The following is a 27,721-nucleotide window of genomic DNA, read 5'->3' as shown; positions in this document are numbered from 1 at the left end:
AAGTATGCTAGAAACAGGACCTTTCACACCAGCTGCTAAATGGTGCGCTATGTCAGAGAATCAAAATACAGGTTAGTATGAGTAATCCTTTAAAATGGGTACAATTTCAGAAACCAGACAAAGATAATTGTTTTGGGAATACTTATGCTGCCTAGGCAGACTACAGAAAGCTTTCAATTTAAGAGTTCAACAAAGCGTTCAACACAAGACTGTCAAAACTGTCTCCACTGGTTATACCAATACAACATGCAGCAGTTCCAATGTGATTCAGTATATCCCAAGATGACAACAAAGAAGCAGAAAGCTGCTGCATTTCCTGAAAAGATTTGAGAATCAGAACCACTGACTCAGCATAATACAACCTGAAATGTCGGTAGTCTTGCTGGATATTAAGAAAGCTTTAGGGTGCATTTTGTTTCTGCACCCTTTTCAATGATGGGCTTTTGATTGCCACTAAAATGCTCTGCCCTTCCATCCCTCCAAGCAGAGCTTCTACAAGTGTGCTGACAACAGAGAAATGGGTAAATTAATTCTGGACCAAAACAGAGCAAGCTAAACCTTTTCCTTAAACACTTCATGAGAATGAAGCACTTCTGTTCAGTCTTTGACACACTGGATCAATCAAAATACAATCATGCCATCCTTTAAGCACTGAGCACCACACCGTGGAAACTTCCTGTTAAGACAGCTCAAACATCAAAGCAGTAAGAACGTGCACATGGCCAATGTCAACACTACTCAAAATTAAGTTCTTTCACGAAGGAAAAGTATTATAGAACAGTTTGCCTCAAGCTCCCTTTGTTACAGTAACTGCTTTAGAAATTTGCAAGTATGCTGATGGAATGTGTTGGTACTTAAAATTCCTTTTTTCAGAAATGTATTTGTTTTTCTCAGTGAGCATCCCAGCATTATATAGAGAATAAAGAAACTATTCACTCCTAAAACTGGAGAACTGTTTCAAAATACTGAAGAGGCGTCAGCTTTTTCAAAAGCTGGCACCTGCAGTTCTGAACCGAGTTACTCAGGCTTAATACATGCTTACAACAAAAGCTGCAGGAAATGCTGCCTCCTACGGAACGTGCAGCACCTCAACACACCATAAATTAAACAAAGCAGACAAGTACTTTTATGTGTTTTTATTATAGAAAAACAAAAGGCTTACACTTGAATTCAATAAGCAGCATTATTTCATGAATTCAAAAGAGGTTATGACAGTGAAGTTGCTTTAAGAAACCTTGAGAGATTTGAGAAAAAAGAATAAAATGACAGATTCTCCCTCAGACAACATTCTAAATTATTTGCATGACCACAGTAAGTTCCCGTAATTGCATATCACTTCTTACACTGAGTTTGTGAATCACATGCTATTCTTTCCCTGTGCGTTGTTGAACATAGCTGAGAAAAGGATTTGGTGAAAACAGCAGTACATTTCAAGCTTGATTTTCAATAGCTCAGTACACATCAGATTGATATTACAATTCAAAAGTGACTGAGATACATTTTCTTCTTCAGCAGTTGAACATTACAGTTGTATCAGAGAACCCAGTGTGATGTGTTTCTTACACAGCATTTATCATTTTCAGCTTCGTATCACAGAAGATTTCTCAGCAAGATACTGGGCTAGTATTTTGATTATAAACATGAAAAATAACCGCAAAAATGAAGAGTCACAAATGAAGCAGTTCTTTGCAATGCAGCAGAATTCATGGGGTTTCTTTTTACTTTTGTTTGTCAGGTTTTTGTCTGGTTTCTTAATTACACGCTACAGAATGAAGGGTGGCCTTCCACTGACCACATCCATCTTTTAGTCAAAAGCTGCATGTCTCCAGCCTAAGCCAAAATTAAATATGTAAGTGATTTGTATTTGAAATGACGACAAATCAAGAAAACATCTTACTGTATTAACAGTCCTACATTTTGATTATTACCACTGATTCATGTTGAATTCCAAAGGAACTTACAGCCTTGTCCTTGAGTAATTATTGTTTTAAAATGCAACTCAACAGCTCTAAATCATATTAAAGACAACTCTAAATACATTTTTAAGCATCTCACTCTTCACGTATATGCCAAAAATATACCTCGAAGTATCCTGCATATTGAAAAAAACAAAACACAAACATTAAAAAAGCAAGGAAACTCAACTTACTATTTACAACCATCTCAAATATAATGCAAATGTAATGGAAAAAAAGGAAAAATGCAATTCACAGAAGGAAAAAGAAGAAACAAAAAGCAAAAAAAAAAGCATCTCTGACACCTGCTATTCATAATTATACGAACTCATCTTTCCATCTTGTTCTGAAAGAAAAAGGAGTTGACTAAAAATCGGATTTTTTTTCTGAAAAATATTTCCTGGCTTTAGACCTTGTTTATTAACTGATAACAGTCATCTACTTATTGTACCCTGACTGCAACATGAAGCCAGCTGATACCAAGCTACTTAAACTAAAGAACAAAATTTGCTTCCTACAACGAAAAAGGATGCAATTCATTTTCCTTAGTTATGTTTTATGCTATCATCATTTGCTCCAACACAAAACTTGACTATTTAAGTTTCCCAATGTTTTAATTTAAAATGCCTTAACTTAGAGTTACAGCATAGTAATTTCTTATGTGATCTAGCTGCCTTATACAGAGGACTTCATCCGTATTATATAGTAATATTACTTTAAAAGAGGAAAAAAAACAAACAGCATGAATACCAAAATGAGGAGCAACAGAAGTTCTGTTTGTATGGTGCTCTTCATAGCATCAGTGCCAAAGGCCTTGGAGATTTTAACCCTAGACACAAACTAGTCATTTTCACAGGATCATATTAAAAGTGACTTCTAGGACTAAATAGATAATAAAAATGCATTATAATGATCAATCTGTATGAAAGTTAATATTATGCTCCATTAACTCTCTAGGTAACAGTCTCATATAGTAGTATCAACACCAACCACCTCAAAGACTTATAACAATCTAAATTAAACACTGTAAACATGTTTACATCAGTCAAAAAGCTTGTCATGTAGGATTTTGGCAAAATAGTTAGAGTGCTTGTGTCATCCTTTATGAAGTTGTACTGTAGTTTCAGAAAACTTTTAGTACAAATGATCATTTGTAATAAAAGTTTACCTAAGCATAAAATGATTTAACACGTAACCTTGTTTGAAAAGTTTTAAAATGTAGTTCTCCAATAATTTTTAGCTGCTAACATATTGTATATCACAGAGATGTTCCTGACTGCCAGTAATTACATTAGTACATAATTAAACAGTCCTCTGGTTTATAAGAATTTACATTTAATTTGATAACAAAAAAGTATTTTTTCCAAAATAATGTGCAACAATAGAACATGTGAGTTCTTGGAAAAACCGTAACTTGTCTTTAACTATCAAGGTTCTGAAAGACTTTACAGATCTCTTAAATTTTCTTAGTATACAGCCTTAATTTCGAGTGTTCAGCTGGGCTGTATTATTATTAGTTCATCGGGTATACTAAGATCAAGTAACATTATCTCATTGTTCTAGAAACGAACAATAAAAAACTTCCACAAAAGTACCTGCAAGTTCCTTCGTATTCCTTTGATAGTCATTAAAGACAATTGAGAGAACATCCCTATTTCAGTTCTTTTTCCTGTCAATATCTGAGAAAATTTGAACACATGCAAGTCAAAACTACCATAATGCAGACACAGAAAGGTCCTCTTTCATGAAGTTCATCAATAAATGACTACCTTCAATAAATAAGTCTATTTGGAAATTCTAGAGCATTTTTGTTCAACACATTAGTCTTTTTTCTTTTCCAATAGGTCTTTCTGTTTAAGCTCTCCATCTGAAAGTTCTGTATATTTTCCGTTCTCCTCCTCTTGCTCTTCCTCACTGCCATCATCTGTGAGCTCCCGATCGCTGTTTTCCTTTTTAACTGCCTCGTGTTCATCTACACCTCCATCTGTATCAGCTGTGCAGATTCCGTAACACATTATGCTGATGACACCCAGGGGCAACCCAAAGAGAAAGCATCCCAGAAGTGGTGAACTCTTGAATACTGACTGTTGGAACACAGATGTAAAGTCAAGAACACTTCCACTGAACATACAAATTTACCACATTACCTATTACTCTGCATATTTATTTACTAACGTCCGAACTGAGTCAGTTTTCTTAAGAAGGGTAAAGCAGTCATGTTAGCCATTCCTACTGTAAGCTTATTAAAAAAAACTCATATTAATATTACAATGTTCCAATATGATGATTAATGTTAACATACTAGCTACAAATTCTATTCATTGTTTGAAGCTTGAGAAACCATTGTGCTAATAATGTTAAAATAACATTTTAAAACAACGAGTTTAAACTCTCATTTGTTTCTCATTCTCAAAAATGAGTTTGAGTCATCATAAGGGACCTGGAGAAGCCATCTGTTATTAGGGAGCTTCCTATTAAAGAGTAGCTTGAAAGACTTAATTGCACAAGAGAAAGGGCTTTTGGTTTCAGAAACTGATGCATGAATGTTGCATGCTGACAGAAGTTTGGAAGCCACATAAAGAAACACACAAACGTGAATTCAAATTCACTGCAAAGATTTTTTTGTTTGTGTATAACATGCTGAGAAAAAGTTATGTTCTTCTGCCCAATAAAATGCTGTTAAGCATTGTTAACCTCGAAGAAGAACGATAAAATATTTGTTTTAAAACTACACCAAGAATAGTATTTAATCCCTTTTTGTCCTAAATAGCTTTCCTCAGAATGTAGAAGTGCTATCGCTTTCAATGAAAGGAAGAAAAGAGGGTTAAGAAAAACACTGTGAATTCTTCCTGTTCTATCCCTTAGAACATACATCAGATTTTAATACAGAAAGGGAGTGGAAAAATAAGAAATTCTCTGCATGCTGAATATTTAGCACACTAGAAAATGTTATTAGAGACTTTCAACGAGAAGTTAATTAGGCTTAAACCTAATGCATATACGTGCGCGAGTGAGCATATATATGAACAGATTTACCTACAAATATTTCTAAAACCTATGAAAACATACGCGTCTTGATTGATAAGGTTACCAGATGGTATTTATATATATGTATGGGAATTGCTAGGTCATTGTTCAGTCATTGGTTCAGACACCAGGTGACAAGGCATGGCTAAGCCAGAGGGCTCAGGTGCAAGCCATGCACCTGAGCCACCAGGAGGGGTTGACCCAGGGTCCTTACCCTCATTTATGGGTGAGCAGCTGGGGGAGCAGCATCTCTATTCAGAAATGCTGTTCTTGAGATGTCACCAGTCTCTGGAAAGGATGAGCCTCCTTCTTCTAAATAGCTTTATAAACTAAACCTTAACAAATACCTCCATAAGCGTGATCCTGTCCTAGTAGAGGGCGTTATCACTGCCTTCCATTGCTCCACATTATCTGATTTACAAAATATAAAACTCACCACTACAGTAGACTTGGCATCATAGACTATTCTCTTGATTCGCTGCAGAACTCCGTCACCACCTTGTGCCTGAAATTTCAAATTGAACCATGTCAAAACTGCTGACACTTTTCAGTTATGATTCCAAAAGTTCATTCTTCAGACCTTGAAATCTTAAGTCCCTTTAGAAGGAAATGAAAAGTAATTATTCTTGCATCACACCATGCCCAGACACTCCAATTTTTCTAGCATGGACAAACATATCAATAGTCTCAAGGAAAATTTTTCCACAATTATTTTAAGCAACTGGTTAACAGAGAACTGGCACTCTCAAACACCTCTTACCATAGAGAAACAGTAAGAAAAACTAATAACTGTCCCAATGTAACAATTATAAAATTGAAGAGAACTTCTGAGCCTTCCTGTAAGCTGATGAATATCTATTTATAGAAAAAAACAGAAGCAGTTAGAAAAATCTGAAAATTAACAAGAAGATATGCAGGTGTAATGAAAAACAGCTTGTGGCTAGCAATAACAGACTAACTGCGTTACTACCTAAATTAGCAGAGCTTCCACAACACTAGATGAATCTGGAGCTAATTTGTGTGTTGAATAAGACCAGTCTTCACCTGCCTCAAGAAGCCAGAGAAACAAATAAGATGAGAATCTACATTTTGGAGAAAATCAACTGACCAGAAAGTGATCCCAGCCAAATCCCCTTAAAGTGCAAATTACAAAGATGAAGGACTCAAAGAAGGCTACAGAGACCATACAGAGTAATAAGGTGAATATTCCAACACCTTCCAAAAAAAAGGAGGTAGAGATCATCACATTTCTCAGAAATTCTGCCGTGGTTCAGAAACCTTACACTCTATTACTAGTTTACCATTGTACTTTAAAGACTACAAATTTCTTGGGTCTGAACATATCTGTAGTAATGCCATTTTATGTCTACAGGCATCATTTAGCTTAAATAAAGACTCATCCTGTATTAGCTCTCTCACATACATACAAAAGATGTGAATTCAGCCAGGCCTTTAAATCATTCTAGCTAAAATACTGTAAACAAAACATACAAAGACACAAGTGATAGTACAAGAAACAAAAGCACAGGGCATCACAAATACAGAATTACTTAAAAACCAGACAAACTAATTTAATCTGTTATATTTAAACAAAGTTAAACAGATGCTAATAAAAACATAATTCAGAATGTTCAAGTGCAATTAAAATACTGAAGAATGGAGAAATGAAGAAAAAAATTCAACTAAAGAATTTACTTGGAATATCCCTTGCCTTGTGTTCAGATACTTAGCCAATAAAATCATTAACAACTAGCAAATCCACCCATGTTGTATTGTTGATATACCAATCAGTCAGACTTAATAACCCAAAGTATTCTATATGACTAAAACAGTCTACAGGCTTGTTATTACTATTCAGCATCCTAAAACCGCTGGCATAACACGATGCAAGATTCAACTAATGCAGTAAGCATTCAGTGTAAAGTGAAATGGACATAGGTGTCTTCCAGGAGGCAGCAGGTTGATTTGTCAGCACTGCCTTCTTTCACTGAGAAGCCATCTTGCCCTGTGAGCACAAATGAGAGCTCTGATACACAATCTTTCCTTATCCCCACAGCATAGCCTTTTGCTCAACTTACAGTCCACTGAGGGTAGAAGCAAATCAGAGATTACCTTGCTGACATTAAAAAAAAAAAAGAAAAAAAAAGCCCAAGCCATAAACTGTGGGTTGATTGACTAGGTTTGTTAAAAAATCATTAAGAGCAGTTAGAGAAGAGCAAGCTTGTGTTTGAAATATGCAAAGGAAGCACACCATCACTATGAATCAGAACATATCATTCATGAAGCTTCTAGATTTTTTAGTCATTGCCCAGAAGAAAGCAGAGCCAAATTACATTCACCAGAAAAAAATTTCAAGGAAACCAGGAAGAGAACTAAAAGCTCTCAGTTTATCAGTGACAACAGTAACAGAAATCTCAAGATAATTTAATAAGCTCTATACAATAAAACTATGTTTGCTTGCTTTTAGAGGTTCTGCAGTCAGAAATCTGAGCGAAGGAACACCCTGAACTCAGAATCACACATTTATTGGCAGTGTCCAAGACAAGAAGACAGAAAAGAAGATAAAGCATATGACATGACAATCAGAGCAATCCTTTTTTTCCTACTTCAACATCTCATAAAATAAACACCAACAACATATTTAAAGTCACAATGAAGACTTACTTCAGCTGTACCATCCAAGATATTGTTAATAAACTGAACCATGTCTTCTGTGTTCTCGATGTGCCTATCTGGTAGAAAATACTGCTGATTGGAGGTATTCAAAACAACAATAGTAGGAATTGTCAAGTCACTGAAAACAAAGTTTAGACATGTAAAAATTATCATCGACATCACTAAAATTTAAATGACCTCTACATCATTTAATGACATTCTACATCATTAATCTTCTCTATGTGCACTGCAAATACCAGTTCCTTAAATAAAAGAAGGAAGGAGAAAGAATCACTATAATGGTACAAGCATGTTTCTCATTAATACTTTTCCTTCTTGTATCAGTGAAGCTACTGAAGCTTACTGTATTTTACATACCCATAGTGATTGCAAATAAAGTACTTTGTGACTTTCCAATTAGTAAGAGATCTCAGACAGCAGCCTTGCATTACAAATGCAGTAGGGGCACAACACATAGCGCACAAACGCAAAACTACAAACCAAGAATTCAATCCCAGTTGATCAGCTCTAATCAATCAACCTTTGCCTATTAAGTGAAAAGAATACAGTATACTGACTTTTTTTTTTTTTAAACATACTTTTTAGATATAGCAAACAAGCTAGAGTTCTTAAACCATAACTACTCACTAGTTGACGTTCAAATGTATAATCACTACTAAGGAACACACAATCAGAAAAAAATACGTTGGAAATCATCTCTATTGTGCAGTATAATCTACTACTCCAAGTAGGACTAAATTCAAAATTAGATCAGGTTTAAGAAAAAATTTATACTATACAAGCATATTTTTCAACAAACAAGATAATACAAACCTCATTTTTCTACATTTTCACTCTTGTCTACCAGTGACCCACCCATGTATATTTCTAATCCAATTAAAATTGATGATGATTTCAGCCTTCACTGTGGCTATTATAATCCGTAATGAATTGTATAAAAATACTTAGCATTTACTCAAGATTCTAATTTTTCTTTCCATCACAGAAATTACTGTACATTTTCTGACACAGTAATCTTTTAAATTTAATTCCAAACCTAGCCTTGAATAACTTAAATATTTATCTATGAAAATGTTAAGCTCCTAGAAAACTCTAGCATTTAAGGCACAGACCATATTCTTAGAATTCAAGTTTAAAGCAGGATGCACCTCAGAAAATGTAAGACCTCCTAGAGATAACAAAATAATTTCATCTTTCTGAATGTACTCATAAAAAAAACCCATAAAACCAGCTTTGTCAACAGTGAAAGCTTGCAACAGGATTTTCTAAATACATTTTTCCCCTACACATTTTTATTCTCTATTTATTAAGAATAATTGAGAAATGTAAGTAAGGAGTCAATCAAATCAAGTGCTTGATCACAACCTACCAGCTGCTGCCAAAATACATCACCCTGGACATAATCAAAATAAGGTTTACTATTTGGATATGGAAAAGAAATTGATACTAAGCAGTGTAAACTACTTCTCATCCATAAAGGAAAAATAAGGCACTAGAACAAGTGATTCTACCATATTTAAGAGTTTGGTAATTAAATTCTCGGAGTTGTCTGAAAAGCAACCAAAAATTAAAATTGATATCTAAAATTTATATGCTATCCTGAAATTCGTAAAGTCACATGGTTAATTGAGTTATTACAAGAGCTGAAATTAAAGATGTACAGACACCTTCAGTTGATGTCACAATGATGTTATATACCTCACCTTCCACAAATATGTACTATGAGGTATATTTCAGTAAAATACATAATATACCGCTTTCTTCTTTTGTGCACACTTCTATCATTTTAACTCAACAGAAGCATCCTCTTCCATTGCTGAAGACAGAGATAAATGACACTAACTATTAGTGAAATTACATGATCTAGTACTAGATCCAGAGGCTGGTGGCCCTGTCTGTGGCAAGGGGGTTGGAACTTGTTGATCCCTGGGGTCCCTTTCAACCCAAGCCATTCTATGATTCTATGATTCTACATCCAAGTCTGCAAGTGTATTTCTACCAGGGACAACCAGTAGAATAATTCTGTCCTTTGTCAAGAAAGGGTATTTGTTGTTATGCACATCTGGAAGAGTAAAATGTAGTCTGTAATTTCTTTACAGAAGATCTACTATTTCAGAAGCCTTTTCCTATCTGTTTCCACTTGCTGCCACCTAGTGGAAAAGTGAAGGCCTGGCAGTATTATTTTACTCAAAATATTCAGGCCATCATGTAAACAGCAAATAACTCTATTCAATGAATTTTGCTGATTTCCAGTTATACTGGAAATGCACGTTTCATTTAGAAAATAAACTAAAAGACTGCAAATAGTTCAACAGCAGCTTTCCATACACAACAAATGATAAATTTAGGCATTTTGTTGATTAAGTTAAATAATCCAACTGAACAGATCTAACAATTATTACTAGATCACTACTGCCATAAATAACACTTGTTCTTCCCCTTTACTTTCTTCCTCCCAGGGGATTCATCTCCCTCCCTACTTTCTTTGCACATCAATTCCAGTGCTTAGCAGACTATGCTGAGTTAAAAAAAACAGTTAGGTTTTTGTTACATCAGTGAAATACCTCTCCTGTCCAGAAAAATGAAACAAATTTATTCCAGATAAACTGAAAAAGCTCAGCAAACAGTGCAGAGCCCATATAGGAAAGGAAGTAATGAAGAGCAGAAGGTCTCATTTTTTGGCAACTAGAAAGCACTGAATCAATAATCACACTATTTAACTCCAATTGATGGAGAGATGTTTTCAAATTACTTGTATTTAGGTACTAAACTAAATCTAGAGGCATTCCACAGAAATACAAACCTAGTACTTCTGGACTCCTCATGAATCTTCTAAAACTTTTAGTGGCATAGTTTTATAATAGAGCATTTGCACATCTATCTCATTTTCTTACTTTTGACCTTGTAGTCCTCTTGTGGCCTTAGATCTAGCATCCGCAAGAGTTGCAAGACCAGACAGATACAAGACAGACACTAGAAGATGGATACTGTGGACAACTGCAGATGCTCATGGTGTGTGCTTTGATCAACAAGAAAGGGACTCAGAATACTCTCTACAGACACATGTATCTCTGCATTTCAGCTCTACAAATCCATGGTGAAAACAAAAATTCATGGTATCTGCTAAGTGATACTTCAATGCCAGCTTCTAAAACAGTAATAGATACCTGTCTCTGTTTTTAGGAAGACCTCTTACACAATCTCAGGCAAATACCGTACTTTACTCTTCAACTGCTTTTCAGAAAGTAAGGGCACATAAAGCAAGATCCACTTCAACAAGCTTCAGTTTTGAAAATGCCCTGCTAAGAACAAAATATGCCTCTCCAGAAATAAATTAAAAAAAACATGGCTAAAGTATAAACATATATAAATTTCTATCAGGAAACATAAAACTTCTGATTTTGATACAGATCTGTACATTTAACCAATGACAGAAAAAAACACAACATACTTATCTAATAGAGTATTTTATTTAATAAAGTAAACCTAAAAGATAAACTCCGTCAATCAGCACTACCAGTAAGATAAATCTCTAAAATTAAAGTATGTAGCTTTAATTTAACAAATGATACTACATTTCTGAGGACAGTGATTTTTTTTTTTTTTTTTAAATTCACAGAAGGCAGGAATTCTTCAGAAGATTGTTTTAAGTTAAATACAATAGCAATGACTACAAGAGAAAAAATAATACTGAAATGCTGACACACTAAAGGGAAGGGATGCCATCCAGAGGGACCTGGACAGGCTTGAGAGGTGGGCCCATGCCAACCTCATTAAGTTCAGCAAGGCCAAGTGCAAGGTCCTGCATCTGGGTTGGGACAATCCTAAGCACAAATACATGTTGGGCAGAGAACAGCTTGAGAGCAGCCCTGAGGAGGATTTGGGAGTGTCGACTGATGAAAGATACATGAGCCAGCAATATGCGCTTGCAGCCCAGAAGGCCAATTGTATCCCAGATTGCAGCAAGAGAAGTGTGACCAGCACGCAGAGCAAAGTGATTCTGCCACTCTACTCTTGTGAGATACCACCTGAAGTACAGCATCCAGTTCTGGAGCATTCAACACAAGAACATGGAGTTGTTGGAGCAGATCCAGAAGAGGGCCACAACATTGATCAGAGGGCTAGAGCACGTGCCCTATGAGGGCAGGCTGAGAGAGCTGGGGCTCTTCAGCCTGAAGAAGAGAAGACTCTGAGGAGACTTTATAGCAGCCTTCCAGTACCTGAAGGGAGCCTACAGGAAAGCTGGGGAGGGACTTTTTAATAAAGGCGGGAAGAGACTAAACTGGAGGAACGTAGATTTAGACTAGATATCAGGAAGAAGTTCTTAACCGTGTGGGTGAGACACTGGAACAGGTTGCCCAATGAAGCTGTGGATGCTCCCACCCTGGAAGCATTGAAGGCCAGGCTGGATGGGGCTTTGAGGTAACCTGGTGTAGTGGGAGGTGTCCCTGCCCATAGCAGGGGGATAGGAATTAGATGATCTTAAAGGTCCCTGCTAACCCAAACTATTCTATGATCAATGAAATACACATGTACTTACTCCATTAGTAAGCTATTGATATAATCATTTCCATCCATATGGCCAAACTGGAAATCCCTGTAAGAAATGCAGTGAAAAACATAAAAAACAAAGAAAAAAAAGAGTAATGAGTCTCAGCATTAAAATAAGTTTGTTCTAAATATTTTTCATGTTTGTTTTTATTTGATTGTACACAACCAGCATTACAATGAAAAAAAAAAGCAATGCCGCAGGACAATCAGCTATGCAAAACACACTCAGTTAATGACAGTCAACTAATATCAGTGTATTGTTAAAAAAAACAGACTATACCATTTCTCTGGTAGAAAAAAGAAAAGTAACTGCTGCCTCAGAAAGGTTATTGCAGAAGTTCATTTAAGAAATGAACTTGTAGAATGTAGAAATGTGTTCACACCTGTGAAAGTGATCCCGATAATCTCTTGCAACTTCCTGAATAATAGATTTCAGTCTGGAGAGGGAAAAAAAAAACAACAACAAAAACAATAATCTGTCATTCCAAGATATACTTCGTCAAAATTCAAACATTTAGGTTTCCCCAATAGATAGCAAATAGCATCTCATAAGCAATAAGAATTGCCTACTCGACCAACAAAAAAACACTTTGTTCATCTTCCTTGATTTTAAAAGTTGAAAGGCTATCTCGCATACAGTGTCAATATGAGAAAAAGAGTGTCAGACTGCTTTGCTTCATCTATTATCATCTGAACATATGATATCGTGACCTTGAAGAAAATCCAAAAATGATTTGTCAAAACAGTATATAGGCTACTTGGACAATATTTTCTTAGTTTACACATACAGTCATATAGTAACAGAGAAATGTCTTGTTCTCCCCAGTCTCTAGCAAACTGTGACTCACGTTAAGAGAGGGTATTTTCAACTAAGTTCTGCACACAATTAACAGCTAAGTGTCACTGTCATAAATCCATTTTAATGCAGCTAAACTGAAGAACAGTCTCTTGTTAAAATTAATAAATTGCTCTCAAAATCTCTGAACTTAAGTGCTCTCTTCCATATTAAAAAAAGTGAGGGTATTTGAGTTCACAAGATTTTAAAAAGGTGACACAATAGCTTAAAGAACTATGCAATCACTGTTCATGTGATCTCATTGAAAGTCTCCCTTTAAAACTATATGGACTTCAACAGGGCCATAAACAAAGTCATAATGATGTCACAATCTAGAGAACATAATATTAAGTTAAAACTTTTAATATAGTCTAGAATTTCTGAGTTTTTAAGGAATTTCCAGAAAGTGTCAAAATTTTATAAGTCAGTGAATTAGTTCTCCACCATACCACCACATTTCTCCATGTCACCAGTACTCAACTCGTACCTGGTATGTTCCACTGAAGAGTTTTTGTCATCAATGACTGCAATAGCCACAAGCTTTCCTAAAAAAGGAATACAGTCCTTGAAGCCATTTAAAATGAAATTGCATATTCCATCTGAAAATATGCCAACATCCGGACAATTTGTAACAGCACTTCAGTAAATGCCTTTTTAATATATAACATTTCTTTCACAAACATGTGAAAACCCAGGCATTCTGTATCTTTAGAACCTCAAAGAAAACAATGCGGCATTGAGTATAAACGTGTTTTTACGTAGGAGGTTGATTATAAGTTATCCTCACGTGGAAAAAAAATCAACACAGCACATCTACGGCTTCCTAAACATATGCATACTTTAAGAGCAATACAGAATTTACTTGGATGCAAAGTTTTCATTTGCCTTCCAAGAAATTTCGCCAAACACAGAAGTATTCCGGGACAGGTCCATTTCAAGAGACGTTCATCTCCCTAGCTCACCATATCTACTCTAAAGATACTTGAATCAGATACTATCTGAGTAACTTATAATAACACAATTACCTGAATAAGTCCATCCATATCTAACATTTCACAATCTGTTTATAAAACTCTAATGGTTTTTCAAGGATTTATGATTTATAAAAAACCTAAATCATTGTTAAACTGAAAGCCTTCCTTAATTTTTGTGAGTACTACAACATTAGATATACTTATTTTATTTTGTTATTAAGAGTCTAGCACAGGCTTTGGATGAGGCCTCTAGTACGTATAAAAGGTCTCCTGTTCTTGAAGTTGGTCAGACACCATCAACTCTTAACTTTCAGATTAAGTACCATTTTTGTTTGTTTTGTTTCCTAAAAAGTATCCTTTCTTACTGCTCTTCGCTTTTTCTTAATGTTTAAGTGAATTGCAGAGATGACAGTGATCAAACATAGCAGCATCTCACCTGTATCTCCAAGTTCGTACAACGTAAAACCATCTACAGTAAGATAACCTTGAAATCTTTCTCGATTTATCCAGGATGACAAATCACCATCTTCATACTCTAAAAATACAAAAAATGCTGAAAGTTAAACACCCGTTGTATGAATGAGAAAATACCACATTTTTTTCCCCCTCCCATTTTTTGGGGGCAAGACGAGGAAACAGAATTATTAATACGTCAAGCAGTACCTTGCTCTCATTCCTGAAACATTAGTGTATCTTTTGAACAGTAAAAGTCATCTATCAGATACGAAAATTCTTGTTCATTGTATGTGGATTTGCCCAAAGCTCATGTTAATGCGTGACTCCTCTTCAGCAAGTTTTCTTCTACTTTCTGATTTGGACAGTGAGTGAAGGAGAATATTTAAGTGCTTTGGTGCCAGCAAAGCAATACTACTAGAAGCTGCATCTCAGAGAATAACACAAAGTAAACATCTTAACTTCAACATCAGTTCTGATAAAGACAATTCCTCTTCTGATATATTTTATCCCCTAAGTAATCAAAATTTTCCCTGTGCTGTCACAAAAGAGCTGTTATTTAATCACAAAATTATTGGTGCACTTCCCACTGCTCCATCTTGCCTTGAAATAAGCAACCCCACCTGAGCTAGTTTCCCACATTTGCTTTCAGAATCTTCTTTTAAAGTAACGTACACTTTTTACTTACCATCATACACAAAGTAAGTTCCGTCTTTGAATACAACAACAGCAGGTAGTTCAGGCAAGGTCAGATACTGAAAGAGAGGTGTTCTTCAGTTAATAGGTAAAAAATTAGAAGTTTTTTTTTTTTTTAAACAAATATCTCCAAAGTGTGAAAAAATACTCCATGGGGAAAATGTTCAATTACATTTGTCTACATTTTTAAAAATAAACATTCCATCTTCTGCAATATTAAGAAGTAAGAAAACATAAACCTATTCTCAACAGGTAGGTCTCAAAAACCAAACAGGATTTTTACATGTATCTGCAGTACCATCAGGAAGTTTTAGTAAAATTTGACTTAAAGAGCATTATACTGATAACATGCCCCGCTAAATCAGGGCCATTTTCTGTGTTCAGGCTGATGGAAGTACAAAGACACTTCAGCAGACAAGCCAACAAACAGCCCTCATATAAAGCGTACAGAACAATTAACACATACATCACCATCCTAAACATGCTATTAGGATTCATTTGGTCAGCAATATATTAAAAAATAGACAAGGTATAAAAACCTTGTAAAGATAAAGTTAAGAGTCACAGTCAACTCAATAAAATGCAACAAAAAGCACTGCATCTAGTCCTTAATGTTAGCTATCATTCTAAGTTAAAATTTTAGAATTTAGAACTGTAGAATAGAACCTATGATTAATAAAAGACTATCATAATTTTAGTCCTGATGATGATGATGATGTTGAATCACTTCTCTAATTTATTTATAGTTTGGGGAAACATAAGAACATTATAATGAGTACTTTTCCAAATAACATGCCTTCTGTAATCATTCTGTGTTAACTCAGAAAGAAATGCAAAATCAGTAGGTTTCTGATGTAAGAGCTCATACACATGATTAAGACTCAGTAGCCTCAGCTCCTATTTGGAGATAACTAGAAATGAAAAGGACTACTGATGACACAATATCAGGGACTGGAAGGGACCTTGAAAGACCATCTAGTCCAATCCCCCTGCAGGAGCAGGAACACCTAGATCAGGTCACACAGGAACACATCCAGGAAGGTTTTGAATGTCTCCAGAGAAGGAGACCCCACAACCTCGCTGGGCAGCCTGTTCCAGTGTTCTGTCACCCTCACTGTCAAGTTTTTTTCTCTTATTTATGTGGAACCTCCTGTGTTCCAGATTGCACCCATTGCCCCTTGTCCTATCATTGGATGTCACTGAGAAAAGCCTGGCTCCATCCTCACGACACTCACCCTTTACGTATTTATAAACATTAATGAGGTCACCCCTCAGTCTCCTCCAAACTTAAGAGACTCAGCACCCTCAGCCTTTCCTTGTAAGATAGATGTCGCTTCAGCACTTAAGCAACAATAGTTAGAAACTTTTTACCTTTTTGATTAAACACAAGTGACTTCCTTTCTATCACACAACATCTCTCCCACATCCAAGAGAGAGTTCAGCAGTATTCTGCAGCCAGCAGACTGGACTGGTTGATACCTGGACAGACGATCAGAGTACTGATCAGCTGTATCACACAAGTTGGAAAGAACTTACCTTTTCACTGAACTCCCTAATACAATGGTATCCCATGCTATAAACATTTGAACTAGTCCTGAAAGTGCGTGGTGAAAAGTTTTTCAGTAGCAACAAGAGCTTTGTAATGGATAAAAATGGAAGCATGCATATTCTTGAGCAGGTTATGAAGAATTCAGTGTGGGCTGTACATGCCTGTACATTTCTTTAATTTTATTGACATGATTTGATCTGTGTATTAATATTACTGAGCAAGCCACTTTGTTAACACAAAGCATGTAGATTCATAAAAACTTTACAGTGAAATTATTTGAAATCTATCAATGACAGATGTATTGCAGGAAGCCATCTCTATCCCACCAAAACAGCAAAAGAAGAACTATAGCCTTTTTACGGACATAGTAGGAACTGAACAGCTTACCTCAGGTAGCACATCTTCTGAGGCAGAAAAAAAGTATGTATAAACAATTAGTTCTGAAGCAACTTCAATGTATTTTTCCTGCAAAAATACAAACATTTTTTTTTTTTTAATGGTTCAGCCTTTAGGATGCTTTAAAGTTCTACAACATACCTTATCTTCAAAAGATTCATTAGGAAATATGGTTAGGACACAAGACTGTAAAATCACTTCCAGTCTTTGAACTTTCTAGAAGTTATTTTACAGTATGTCTGTGGAGAGTCAAGAGAAATAACTTTTAAAATAAATTTAATCTAGTTTCAAACCTTTAAAGGAGATTCCCCACCAACATATACAAAAAGTACACGATGCCTCTTTCGCACATGCTCAAACATATGCTGGCTAGGAAGTGGCCTGATAAGAGGTCTGGAAAAAAAGAAAGAAGATAAAGAAAAATCTTAGTTTCTGCAATCTGCCAAATCACAAGTAGAAATCCTCAAGAAAATGCCATACAGGTACTTTTGTTTCCAAAATTTCACAATCCAAATTTATCCAGTTTTTCAATTTCTATCAGAAAAAGAAAATAAAAATCCTGTCTGTCAAAATAAACTCACTGCATTCCCTAAACAATACACTTACATTTTAGATTAGTATCTTAGAACAAAATGTCGTTATGATGCTAATACTCAAGTCACTTACCAGCTATACAATCATTTGAGAGAAAAATTTCTGAAGTACATGATGTGGTCTTAGAAATATTCTTTAAAAATTTTAGTAAGCTATTAGAGATCACTGATACTTCTACACTGCAGAATTTTCAACAATTTCATATCATTACTATTATACGACTACATGAATATCAATTATATCTAAGGATGAAAGGAAGAAGAGTCATTTTTTTTCTACTCAAAGATTTGGTGGCCATAGTCCACCAGAAAGAAAGGGGAAATTATGAACATCAGAAATTGTTGCGAACAATTCTGTAAAAGTAATTTCCTTATCTTGCTAACTGCCACAGCTTTGCTGATGCACAAGCATACATTTTACAGATTTTTAAGGAAACTTGGAGTATTAAACACATTCTGTCTTCATAATGATGTCCATATATTAATCCACATTTACATCAGTAGTTTTGTTTTTGGCTCCTATGAATTTTGTTTATCCACAGTTTCCACTACTTTGAAAAGCCCTATATCTTGCATGATAAAGAATTACAAGTATGACTAGTCTGTTCCTATTTACCTTCTCCATCTCACTCAACACCAAGCTCACAGGCAACCACACTCATGTTGCATGTAATTTTTAAAGTCAAGGTATTTTTATTATCATTTTTTAATCAGTTGCATTTTTGGTCCAGCTCAAAATACTGTGGAAGTTTTAAGTCAGAAGCAGCCTCAAAGAAATGTATACTTACCCTGCTACTCTATTAGCAAATTCAATTATATCATCTTTGGTCCTAGGTCCTCTATAGTTGTATGCTAAGTCACCTTTTAAGCTGGATAAATGGGAAAGGCAAAACAAAACAAAACAAAAAAAACAAGGAGGAAAGAATTAGCTCACATTAAGAAGCCACAGATTCTGAAGAACAAAATCAAAATCAAATAAATTTTACCCACGCATACAGAATTACTCAAACTTTTACTAGTCACTTGTTAGCAAATGATAAGCAAAATTATTTTTCAAATATTCATCAACAACAAGCAATTAACAACAAAAAAAATCAGTAATGCAATACAATGTAATTATGGAGTAAAAACCAATTTATACTATATCGAATAACAACATCTAAAACAGTTACCACTCTGTTATGATTTTTTCTAGCGTGCAGCAATCATTTACTTCATAAATACAGAAGCTGCTAGGAATATTTGCTTATAAACTCAAAACAACTAAAACAAATCCAATTTATTTATTTGTTTATTTATTTAGTAATTGAAAAGTACCAAATGATTTGCAAAACTTTCTAAATGTATGCATTAAAGATTCCACAAAGTGCTTGTCAATTTATGGTCAATTTATTCTACCTTCCTGACATACGTGTATGTAATTAAGGTTTACTACATCATAACAGGCTTTCTTTGAAGCCAAGTAAGCTTAGGAAGCCCATGTGAAGAAAGTAATCATAAAACACAGCTTTCTATGCTTCCATATGCTAATAAATATATTATCCCTAACAACTAATATGCTTAATATTTGAGTCATTTTTGAGATATGTAATTTAAAAATTTAATATACATAGTGAATCTTATGCTTAAACAAGCATACACTGTGAACAAGCCCTATATAATCAGTGAAAAGTGATCAACACTGCTATTTAATATGACTTGGTATTGGACTATGCACTACATGCATTAAGAGTGAATATGTATAAGACCATTACAGCTTGGAATCTTTTTTCTTTCCTTAAATAAACGTTAACCTCCATTAATTTTTCAGTTAGTGATGCAAGAAAAGCTACCTGCACATCCATTGTCAAACAACTGCTCTCACACTTTAACTTATACAGTAACCCAATAACCACCACTGCCATCTACATAAGATTTTCAGGAACACTGAAGAGAAAAGAAGGGTAATTGAAAATAAGAAAGTGAAATAAATAGCTTAGAGAAGTCAATGGAAAGACTTAGGCAGTTACTGCCTGGATCACGCTCAAGATTTCAGATCAGTTGGTACATGAAATTCCTTTTAGTATTTCATATAAATACATATACACACTTCTAAAGTTGCATATAAAACAGCAGCAAAATGAATTCCAAAATTCCTACGCTATTTTTTTAAACAACTCAAATAATATTTTCTGTTTGCTTTCTTGTTTTTAAAATGGAAAACTCTATCTTTCATACTTATCAAATAAATGTTGGGAAAGATCAAGTTCAAAATAATTCAGTGAGAAACATCAACTTACAGCTTAATTGTTGGATAGCCTCGCACTCCGAATTCAGATGCAATACCTGAAATATATGCATTAATGCCAAACTGAACCAAGTCTTGTTCATTTGCCCACCTTAAGGTTTAAGCAGTCTCCTATTCTAGGCATGTAAATATATGCAGAGGCTCCCGATTTAGATTCCAGAAGCAAAATGGCCTAAGAATCCTCTAATTATAAGTGTTTGGTCAATTTTCACTATAAGGTATTATGCATTTAATATGAATCATACATACGACCAGCTGGAAATATTTGAGGCAAGAATTAAGCATCATGGATGTAGGGTCTGTAAACACCCACCTCCAACCTGCCTCACATTTGCTCAAAAGGTTGTATCTTGATATTTGGAACATCCTTTACAGTTGTGAATGTAGCAACTGCCACTTCTAACAATACCTTCCAGACAATTCAGTGTTTTCCAGAAGTTAAAATAAGTACTCCTTAAAGAAAAGAAGAAAAACCTAGAATAAGTCTAAATTTCTGATAATGCCTCCGTATTACCCTGACAGGGTGGGGAAGGAAAGAAGAGCTAAAAATGCACCAAAACATTTTAAAACATGAACATTCTGAAGCTACCAACCACAACCCATGGTAGCAGATGTAGGAGGACCGTTCAGAGGGTTCTGAGTAACAGTTTAGAATGTGTGACCCTAAAATTGTTTGTTGAGGTCAACACGAATTGTACAGAACTGCCAATAAAACTTGAGCTCACATACTATTGTCTCACCCAGAGGAGACTGATCTAAGAAACACATGGGTCTGTGTTCACTTCATTCTGGTCCTTTCCTCTTGTATTTATAATATTAAAAACTAGAATCCATTAAGATGTGCATTAATATGTTCAATCACAAGGGCTATCACTAGACAGTTTATTTCTCCTTGCAGAACTCTTTCGTACCTTCAAGAAAACTACAGAATAGGCAGGTTGTTTTTCTGTTTTGTTTTTAAAAACATCTCATCCATGGAGATTACTGAAATCCTCTCAAGTGATTTATCTGCAGCACCAGTGTCACTTGTTGATACAAAGAACACCGTACAGGCAAATAACAGCAATTATGCTAGCACTAAGTGCAACCTATTTCTGCTTTGATCACTTTCAGTGGACTTTAAGGCAAACTTGCACAAAAATTCAACTAATCCACGAGGTAACAGTTCTGTTAGTAAAACCACTGCGTTTATTAGATACTCCATGTAGTTTCCATCACAACATTCTGACAGCAAGCTACCCAAAATTCAGACTTTTCACGATACTTCATGTTCCTATTAGAAACACAAAACTAGTTACGCACAACCTCCACATTCTCCTCTACCACATATACATGCCCCACTGCTATATTAAGTATGAAGAAACTCAATTGTCACTGTAGACACTCTGCTTAAAATGTTATGCAATTATAACAGTCCTGAATACTTGGTTTTAATTGCACACAGGCATCACATGGACCCTACTGTTCTCTACGCCTTCCCTCACAGATTTAAGTGAAATGACAATAGACAAGAACACTAAAACTAAGAAAATAGTATTAAACAGGCAAAAAGTCTCTCATGTCTACCAAAACCACTTCTTTGAACACCTCAATTTTTGTTTGTTTCTATTCCTGAAAACACTCTAGGGTCAGTACATACGAAAGATATCATCAAAAATGAAAGCATTAATATAGCTCAAACTGATTCTTCAAGAATACATTTATAGAGAAACATGGGGAGACACTGGCTCAACATTAACATAATGATTTCAGAGATTTCAGTTGGTTTTAGGTTTAACATTTCAAGGAATAACGAGCTAAAAAGAATAACATCAAGAACACAAACACTTGCCAAACAATAATACAAGGAACATAAAATGTGGTTAAAATGGATGTTGTCAAGAGAAGCACTACTCAGAAACACTTCTATAAAGGTATTCTAAGAAGCATATCAAAAGGGATATCTTTTAAAAGCTTTCACCTTCCATTTGCTAAGAACTCCCCACACAACCAGCAGTAAGTACAATAAAAAAAGTACACACAGCATGTTGTCACTTCTAGAACGAAAAATCAGGAGATTGCTTCCCAGTAACTGTATTTACATTAATTTGTTACAGAACAACAGCATGACTAATGAAAGAAAAAGTAAGAATAGCTTTTGTTTTGAAGCCATTAGGAAATTATCTCCAATCAAACCATACTTACTAGAGAAGGAAGTTGCATCCATCTTCCCAACTTTTACTGGAGAGCCCATGTTTTTCATTTCCATACCCACTTCATTCCACACAGGTTCTAATTTCTTGCAGTGGCCGCACCACGGTGCATAAAACTGAGAACATGCAAATACATTGGATTAAATAAAAAGTCAGATACATTAACAAGGTTTATTTTCCAACTTTGTTCTTCTTCAAGTTGTATGAAAATAAACCTGAAAGTTACTTACAAAGATAGAGTGATAAAGTGAGCTTTTAAGATTTGGTACTAATTTAATATGAAAGCAGGAGTTATAAAAGAACGTACTCAGTCGTAGCACTATTATACCTTTTCTTCCCCCCAAATAGACTGTGTAGCAACATATTAAAATAAAAACTCTTGAAGTACTTTCCTTTGTTTTTTTTTTTGTTTTTTTTTTTTAAAGTTTTTGAAAGTTAAAGCATATAATCAATCAATCCAGGACTATAAATTTAATTTGCAAATATATATATATAATTTCTTTGAAAAGGAGATTGTATATACACATGTGCACATACTTCCAAAGCTGTTCTCTGGATCTCAGTTTTTCAAGCAACTACTTTTATACAAACACAGTGTAAAATCAATTCCATTTTTCTCACGGTCAAAGATGTGAAACTTCATTTTATCTTCCTGCCTATATTGCTATAATGCCTCAGTAAAATTAACAGAGAAGATTCCAGTGTTTTGGAAACACGATCAGGCCACAGGTTGACAAAGTTGGATTTTATCTTCTTGCACATTACTAACCTATCTTGAAACCGCATTTATGGTTTATATTTGGAAAGAAATGAGATACTTTTCAGCAGAGATACTGAAAAGCATCTCATTTCTTTCCAAATATATTGGAAAGAATGAATCATTTCATATATTTGATGTTGTAATGCTAAATATCTAGCAAAAATTAGTCGATAGAATTGTAAGAAATTCTGCATGCAGGTTATTACCTCTTGATTTTAAGTGTTAGATAATTTGCCTTCCTTTTTTAAGGGCTGTAAAATATAGGTTGAACATTAGACTGAGTACTGAATACAGACAAATTGCGGTTCATCCTGAACAATGGAGGACAATTGCTTATCCATCTTGTCAAAAGAACTTAGTCATGTAACTTTTCTGCATCACATACAAATGTTTTTCCAAATCATGAAGCAGCCCCACTACAGAGCATAACAATATACATTTTGTGTTTTGAGTTCCACTAGCTTGTGTGAAATAATGGACAACTCCAATTCCAATTTTTCCTTCTATACTCACATCTACAAGCCAAATATCATCTTTACGGTTTTCTTTAAACCTAGGAAGGAAAAAAATAAAATTAATATATCTGTAAAAGTATATAATTAGATTTAAAAACAACAGATACTAGATTGCTGTTTTGTTTCTTTTTTGGAGGAGAGAAGGAGAGGTGGAGGAGCAAAGTTATTTTTAATTAAATAGTCCCAGCTCATGATACTACATGCACAATCTTTATTAATTATACTTTTATAACCATTTGCCAAGGCCAAAATCACCAACAACAAACAGCAAAATCACGTAGAATCCAGAAAGCATACCAAAATTCCACAAAAACTATTTGATTATGATATGCAATCCAAGGAAGAAAAGTATTCTTCAGGTATTATAGTTATAGTAAACACTGCATGTTGATAACTGTTCAGAATACATAGCATTCATCTTCCTACAGCACTGGTTTACATTGTTAATCTTAGTTTTACTGAATGTACACTGCCTAAATTAACCTTATGTTAACATGCAAGGCAATTTTTGTTCAACTTCCTTCAAAGTTCTACCTCCCTACTTCATGTGCTCTACTACAGGGAGATCCATTCAGCTTTTTTATAATTTTGACAGCACATCCAATGGCCTAATATATCGTAAGAGAAACTTTATTACTGTTAAAACTGTACCATAAGTTGTACAACTCATTTAAAGGCATCTATTTAGTTAAAATATCAACTCAAGGAACTAAAATCCAAACCTTAACATTACCCAAACAAGTTTGAGTTCAGACAGTTATTTTTTGTTAATGATTAAATTATTAGACTTTATTAAAGAAGCTAACTACACAGTTGGAGAGAAACTGAGGTATCTGTACAAACAGGTATTTCAGCATTTTCTGAAGGTGCTGTTTCTACGTTCTGTAAACACATTTCCAAAAGTAAAATGCCAGTGATTTTTGTTAACTGCTCTGTGCAGTCCCCTTGCTGTCAGTAGGCACAGTCACACTGGTGGGAAGATGATACAGGAATCCCATCTCCTTGAATAATATGATTTGTTTCAAAAACATATAACCTCTCAACACCTTATACTCTGCAATCAAGTACTACCTCAACCTCCACTTAATATACATACTCATTGAATTATTTACTGTAAAAAGAAATCAGCATGGAATCAAACTAAAGATGAAGGACTTGATTCCAAAGGATTTAAAGCAGAAGCTTTAAGCTTTTTAAGTGGAAAAGCTTTTAAAGTGGAAGCTGCTGCTTCTACTCCTCCCTCTCCCTTCTCAATCCCCTTATACCATTTCCGATCCTGGGCTGAGCTCCTACAGCATCCTCACAGATAGAAAAAATACTTAATTCTGAATAAGGTTACAGACTTGTTTCATTATTACATTAGAACAACTCTGCAAATACTGCAATATGAGCAACCGATCTGAGGTAGCCAGTAGTTAAGGTCAGGAGAAACTGACAGGAACCACTGCTCTTAGTTTGCATGCCTTCAACAGACCAGTAGGGTGATGCTGAGTAACTTGTATCTCTGTTAGTTATTCCCTGCTACTTGTTTTCCTCTGTCCTAAAAACTTGGGAAAGGGACTTGCACCTTGTGCTAACAGGCATTGTTTGCAACTGCAAAAATAAAAAAAAAAAAAAATAAAATTGGCAATAAACAAAACAAGTTTGCATTGCCAGCAAGAACTCCATAACATTTACGGATCTGTAAAGTAGGAAACTAGAAGCTTTCATCAGTCACTGCTCCCGACCTTTTTTTCTTATTATTTTTCTCACCGTTTGCCAAGCAGCTAAAAAGAAAAGATTGTCCCGAACAAGTCCCAACTTAATTCCTATTTCCAACTGCAAATACAGAAACAGGTATAGTTACATAGCTGAAAAAGCAAAGCATTCTAAAACTGGATTATCAGTTATCAGCTATTCCACAAAAGTTACATGACTACAGAAATATTCTTATTCACTCCTAACAACAATTACATTTAAACTTAAACCTGCAGAAACACGATGTGGGAACATGATGTGGGTGCATAGATGACCATTATTTTATTCACGCAAACTCTTTATCTTCAGTCTCTGAAGCACGGATCACAAAACAGCTTTGAAAATCAACTCCAAGTAGTTACTGTGCTTCAGCCATTCTTTAACAACACTTTAAACATGATGCAGAGATGCTGAGGTATCTCTCTTTGATACCCTTTCAATACATTCCCATTTCCTACCCCATTACTTCACTACACCTCATTTGATCCTATGATTAACTGCTCCAGATGAATCAGCACTACGTTAAAAAAAGTAGTTTTCTGACTACAGGAAGCCATCATGCATGAACTCTCATAAAAATCACTATCTATGACTGACAAAAATTGATCACGAAACAGCTATCTAATACCTTCTCTTCCTCCTAGTCTTCTCAGGAAGTATCTTCTATACTTTCTATTTCAATAATTGTTCTGCCTTATAGTACTTCAAATCAACTTGCTGATCTAACAAAAAGTTACATTCACTTGTAGAAAGTCAGTTTTTAGAGAGAACTGCAAGTAGAACAATAGAATCATTAAGGTTGGAAAAGACCTCTAAGGCTGACCAGTCCAACCATCAGCCCATCCCCACCATGCTCACTAACCATTTCCCTCAGTGCCACATCCACACATTTCTTGAACACCTCCAGGGACAGTAACTCCACCACCTCTGAGTACATTGCCTCAGAACTACCACAGTAAGGCAAGTAAATGGCAGTACATAACTAAGTATAGGGCAGGACTACGTTTTTCAACACCCCCACAGTACTAACGCTAAACTTGCTGTAAAGGCATATGTTTGCCCAGCACTCCACAAACCAGTCATGAACCAGTCCAGCAAGCCTGCCTTATTCCTGTTCCCTTTCTGGCCACACATCAATGCATTTTTTTTTTTCCTAACTCCTTGTGGAAGCTACACAGCAGAGGAAAGCAAAGAATTTAGTTGAACACAATCAGCTTTAACTCAGGGTGGCTATCAGCCCACCCATGTCTTTATTCCACCAAAAAAAAAAAGAAGAAGAAAGTCTGAGAACACTTTTGGAAACAGCTCCTGTAATAATCGCTCAAAACAAAATCACAAAGTTAAAACATTCCCCAAGCTTAGCTGATGGTCCCTAATAAATACAAGCCTCAGAATTTCTATCATTCCTTTTAAAAGGCATAAGTACTATTCCTGAGTAATGTTCTGGACAGCCTTACACTGCACAGAGCTGTTGGCCTGGGAACCAGCTCCCCCCAACTTCCCTTGTCCTGACACAAAAAAACTGAGTGATTTTTAATTAACACTGCAAGTCACACCCAGTACTTACGATTCATCCAGATCCTCCACAAAAGCTGCTTCTGATGCCAACGCCAGCGCAACCACTGCTGGGTGAGAAGAACCGTGAGTGACCCCGGCCGGGCTGGGGGTGCCCGCTCGGAGTCCTTCGCACGATCCGGGGCCCTCTCCCAGCCCTCGCCTCCCCTCCACCCCGGCCGCGGCTCCCCGTGCCCGCACCGCCCGCCACTGCCTCCGCACGCCGCGGCACTGCCCGCCGCCCCTCGGCCCTTCTCCCGCCCCAGGGCCCGCCGCTCTCTCCCGGTCCCTGCACCGCACGCATCCCGCACGGCCGTTACCTGCCGCCCACAGACACTGCTGCCGCCCACCCATCGCTGCCATGTTGACAGGAGACCGGGCACGGCCGGAAGGGGAAACGGCACGGCGCCGCGCCGACCTTCCCTCACTGCGCATGGGCAAGGGGGCGGGCGGTGCGGCGCAGTTTCTGCTATTGGCGTAACGGCGGTCCGTGGTGGCCTCTGTCTGTGTCTTTCAGGGCCCTGGAGAGCAGCTCTTGGGAGGTGGAAGAAGAAGAAGAGGAGGGAATCCTGACGTCCTAGCATGATGTCTGGGTGGAGCTTGGTGTGCGTCCGCTGCCTTGGTAGAGCTCTTCCTACGTTTCCCAAGGAAGCCGCCGCGTTCGAGTAGCTCCTATGGGAACACAAAGGGCTAGGGCTCCTCCCAGTCTCTCTCTCTGCTTTCAGTCGCAGATGGAAAGCTTCTGCCTGTTTGCGAGGATGTTCACTGCCTAGCTGGGCAGGACTCAGCAGAACCTTCTGAAAAACTTGGCACTGTGATGTCCCAGCAGATCGTTGTGCTCTGATTGACTAAAAACATTGTTCCCATTCCTTGAAACATGAATTTCAACGTATCTGTACCATCCAGAGGTCTTTGATGGATAGAATCCCATACTCAACCACTTACTGTTAAATCAGCAACCCTCCATCACG

The 27,721-nt window shown here is 36.1% G+C and overlaps 1 protein-coding gene across 6 annotated transcripts; it reads right to left on the bottom strand.

The window, feature by feature from the left end:
• Positions 1–1,121: 1,121 nt before the first annotated feature.
• On the bottom strand, positions 1,122–27,280 carry TMX3 (thioredoxin related transmembrane protein 3). Of its 6 annotated transcripts, none has more exons than XM_046925013.1 (17): positions 27,071–27,139; positions 26,764–26,821; positions 25,212–25,277; positions 23,458–23,497; positions 22,177–22,300; positions 19,985–20,030; positions 18,494–18,574; positions 17,406–17,505; positions 17,104–17,181; positions 15,160–15,226; positions 14,455–14,553; positions 13,532–13,589; positions 12,593–12,646; positions 12,199–12,255; positions 7,647–7,776; positions 5,419–5,487; positions 1,122–4,039 (listed from the first exon to the last, which is right to left on the bottom strand). In XM_046925013.1, the coding sequence occupies exons 5-17, from the start codon at positions 22,238–22,240 to the stop codon at positions 3,776–3,778; spliced, it is 1,167 nt and encodes a 388-aa protein (XP_046780969.1). In that variant the 5' UTR covers positions 22,241–22,300; positions 23,458–23,497; positions 25,212–25,277; positions 26,764–26,821; positions 27,071–27,139; the 3' UTR covers positions 1,122–3,775. The 6 variants fall into 6 exon arrangements, with proteins under 6 accessions (XP_046780969.1, XP_046780968.1, NP_001308535.1 ...); XM_046925012.1 differs by having other exon boundaries at positions 26,764–26,818; NM_001321606.2 differs by lacking the exon at positions 25,212–25,277 and having other exon boundaries at positions 27,071–27,280.
• Between the last annotated feature and the right edge of the window lie 441 nt (positions 27,281–27,721).

This window comes from Gallus gallus, chromosome 2 (assembly GCF_016699485.2).
Source record: "Gallus gallus isolate bGalGal1 chromosome 2, bGalGal1.mat.broiler.GRCg7b, whole genome shotgun sequence".
Taxonomy (NCBI): Eukaryota; Metazoa; Chordata; class Aves; order Galliformes; family Phasianidae; genus Gallus; species Gallus gallus.
This window is presented reverse-complemented; position numbering and strand designations above follow the sequence as displayed.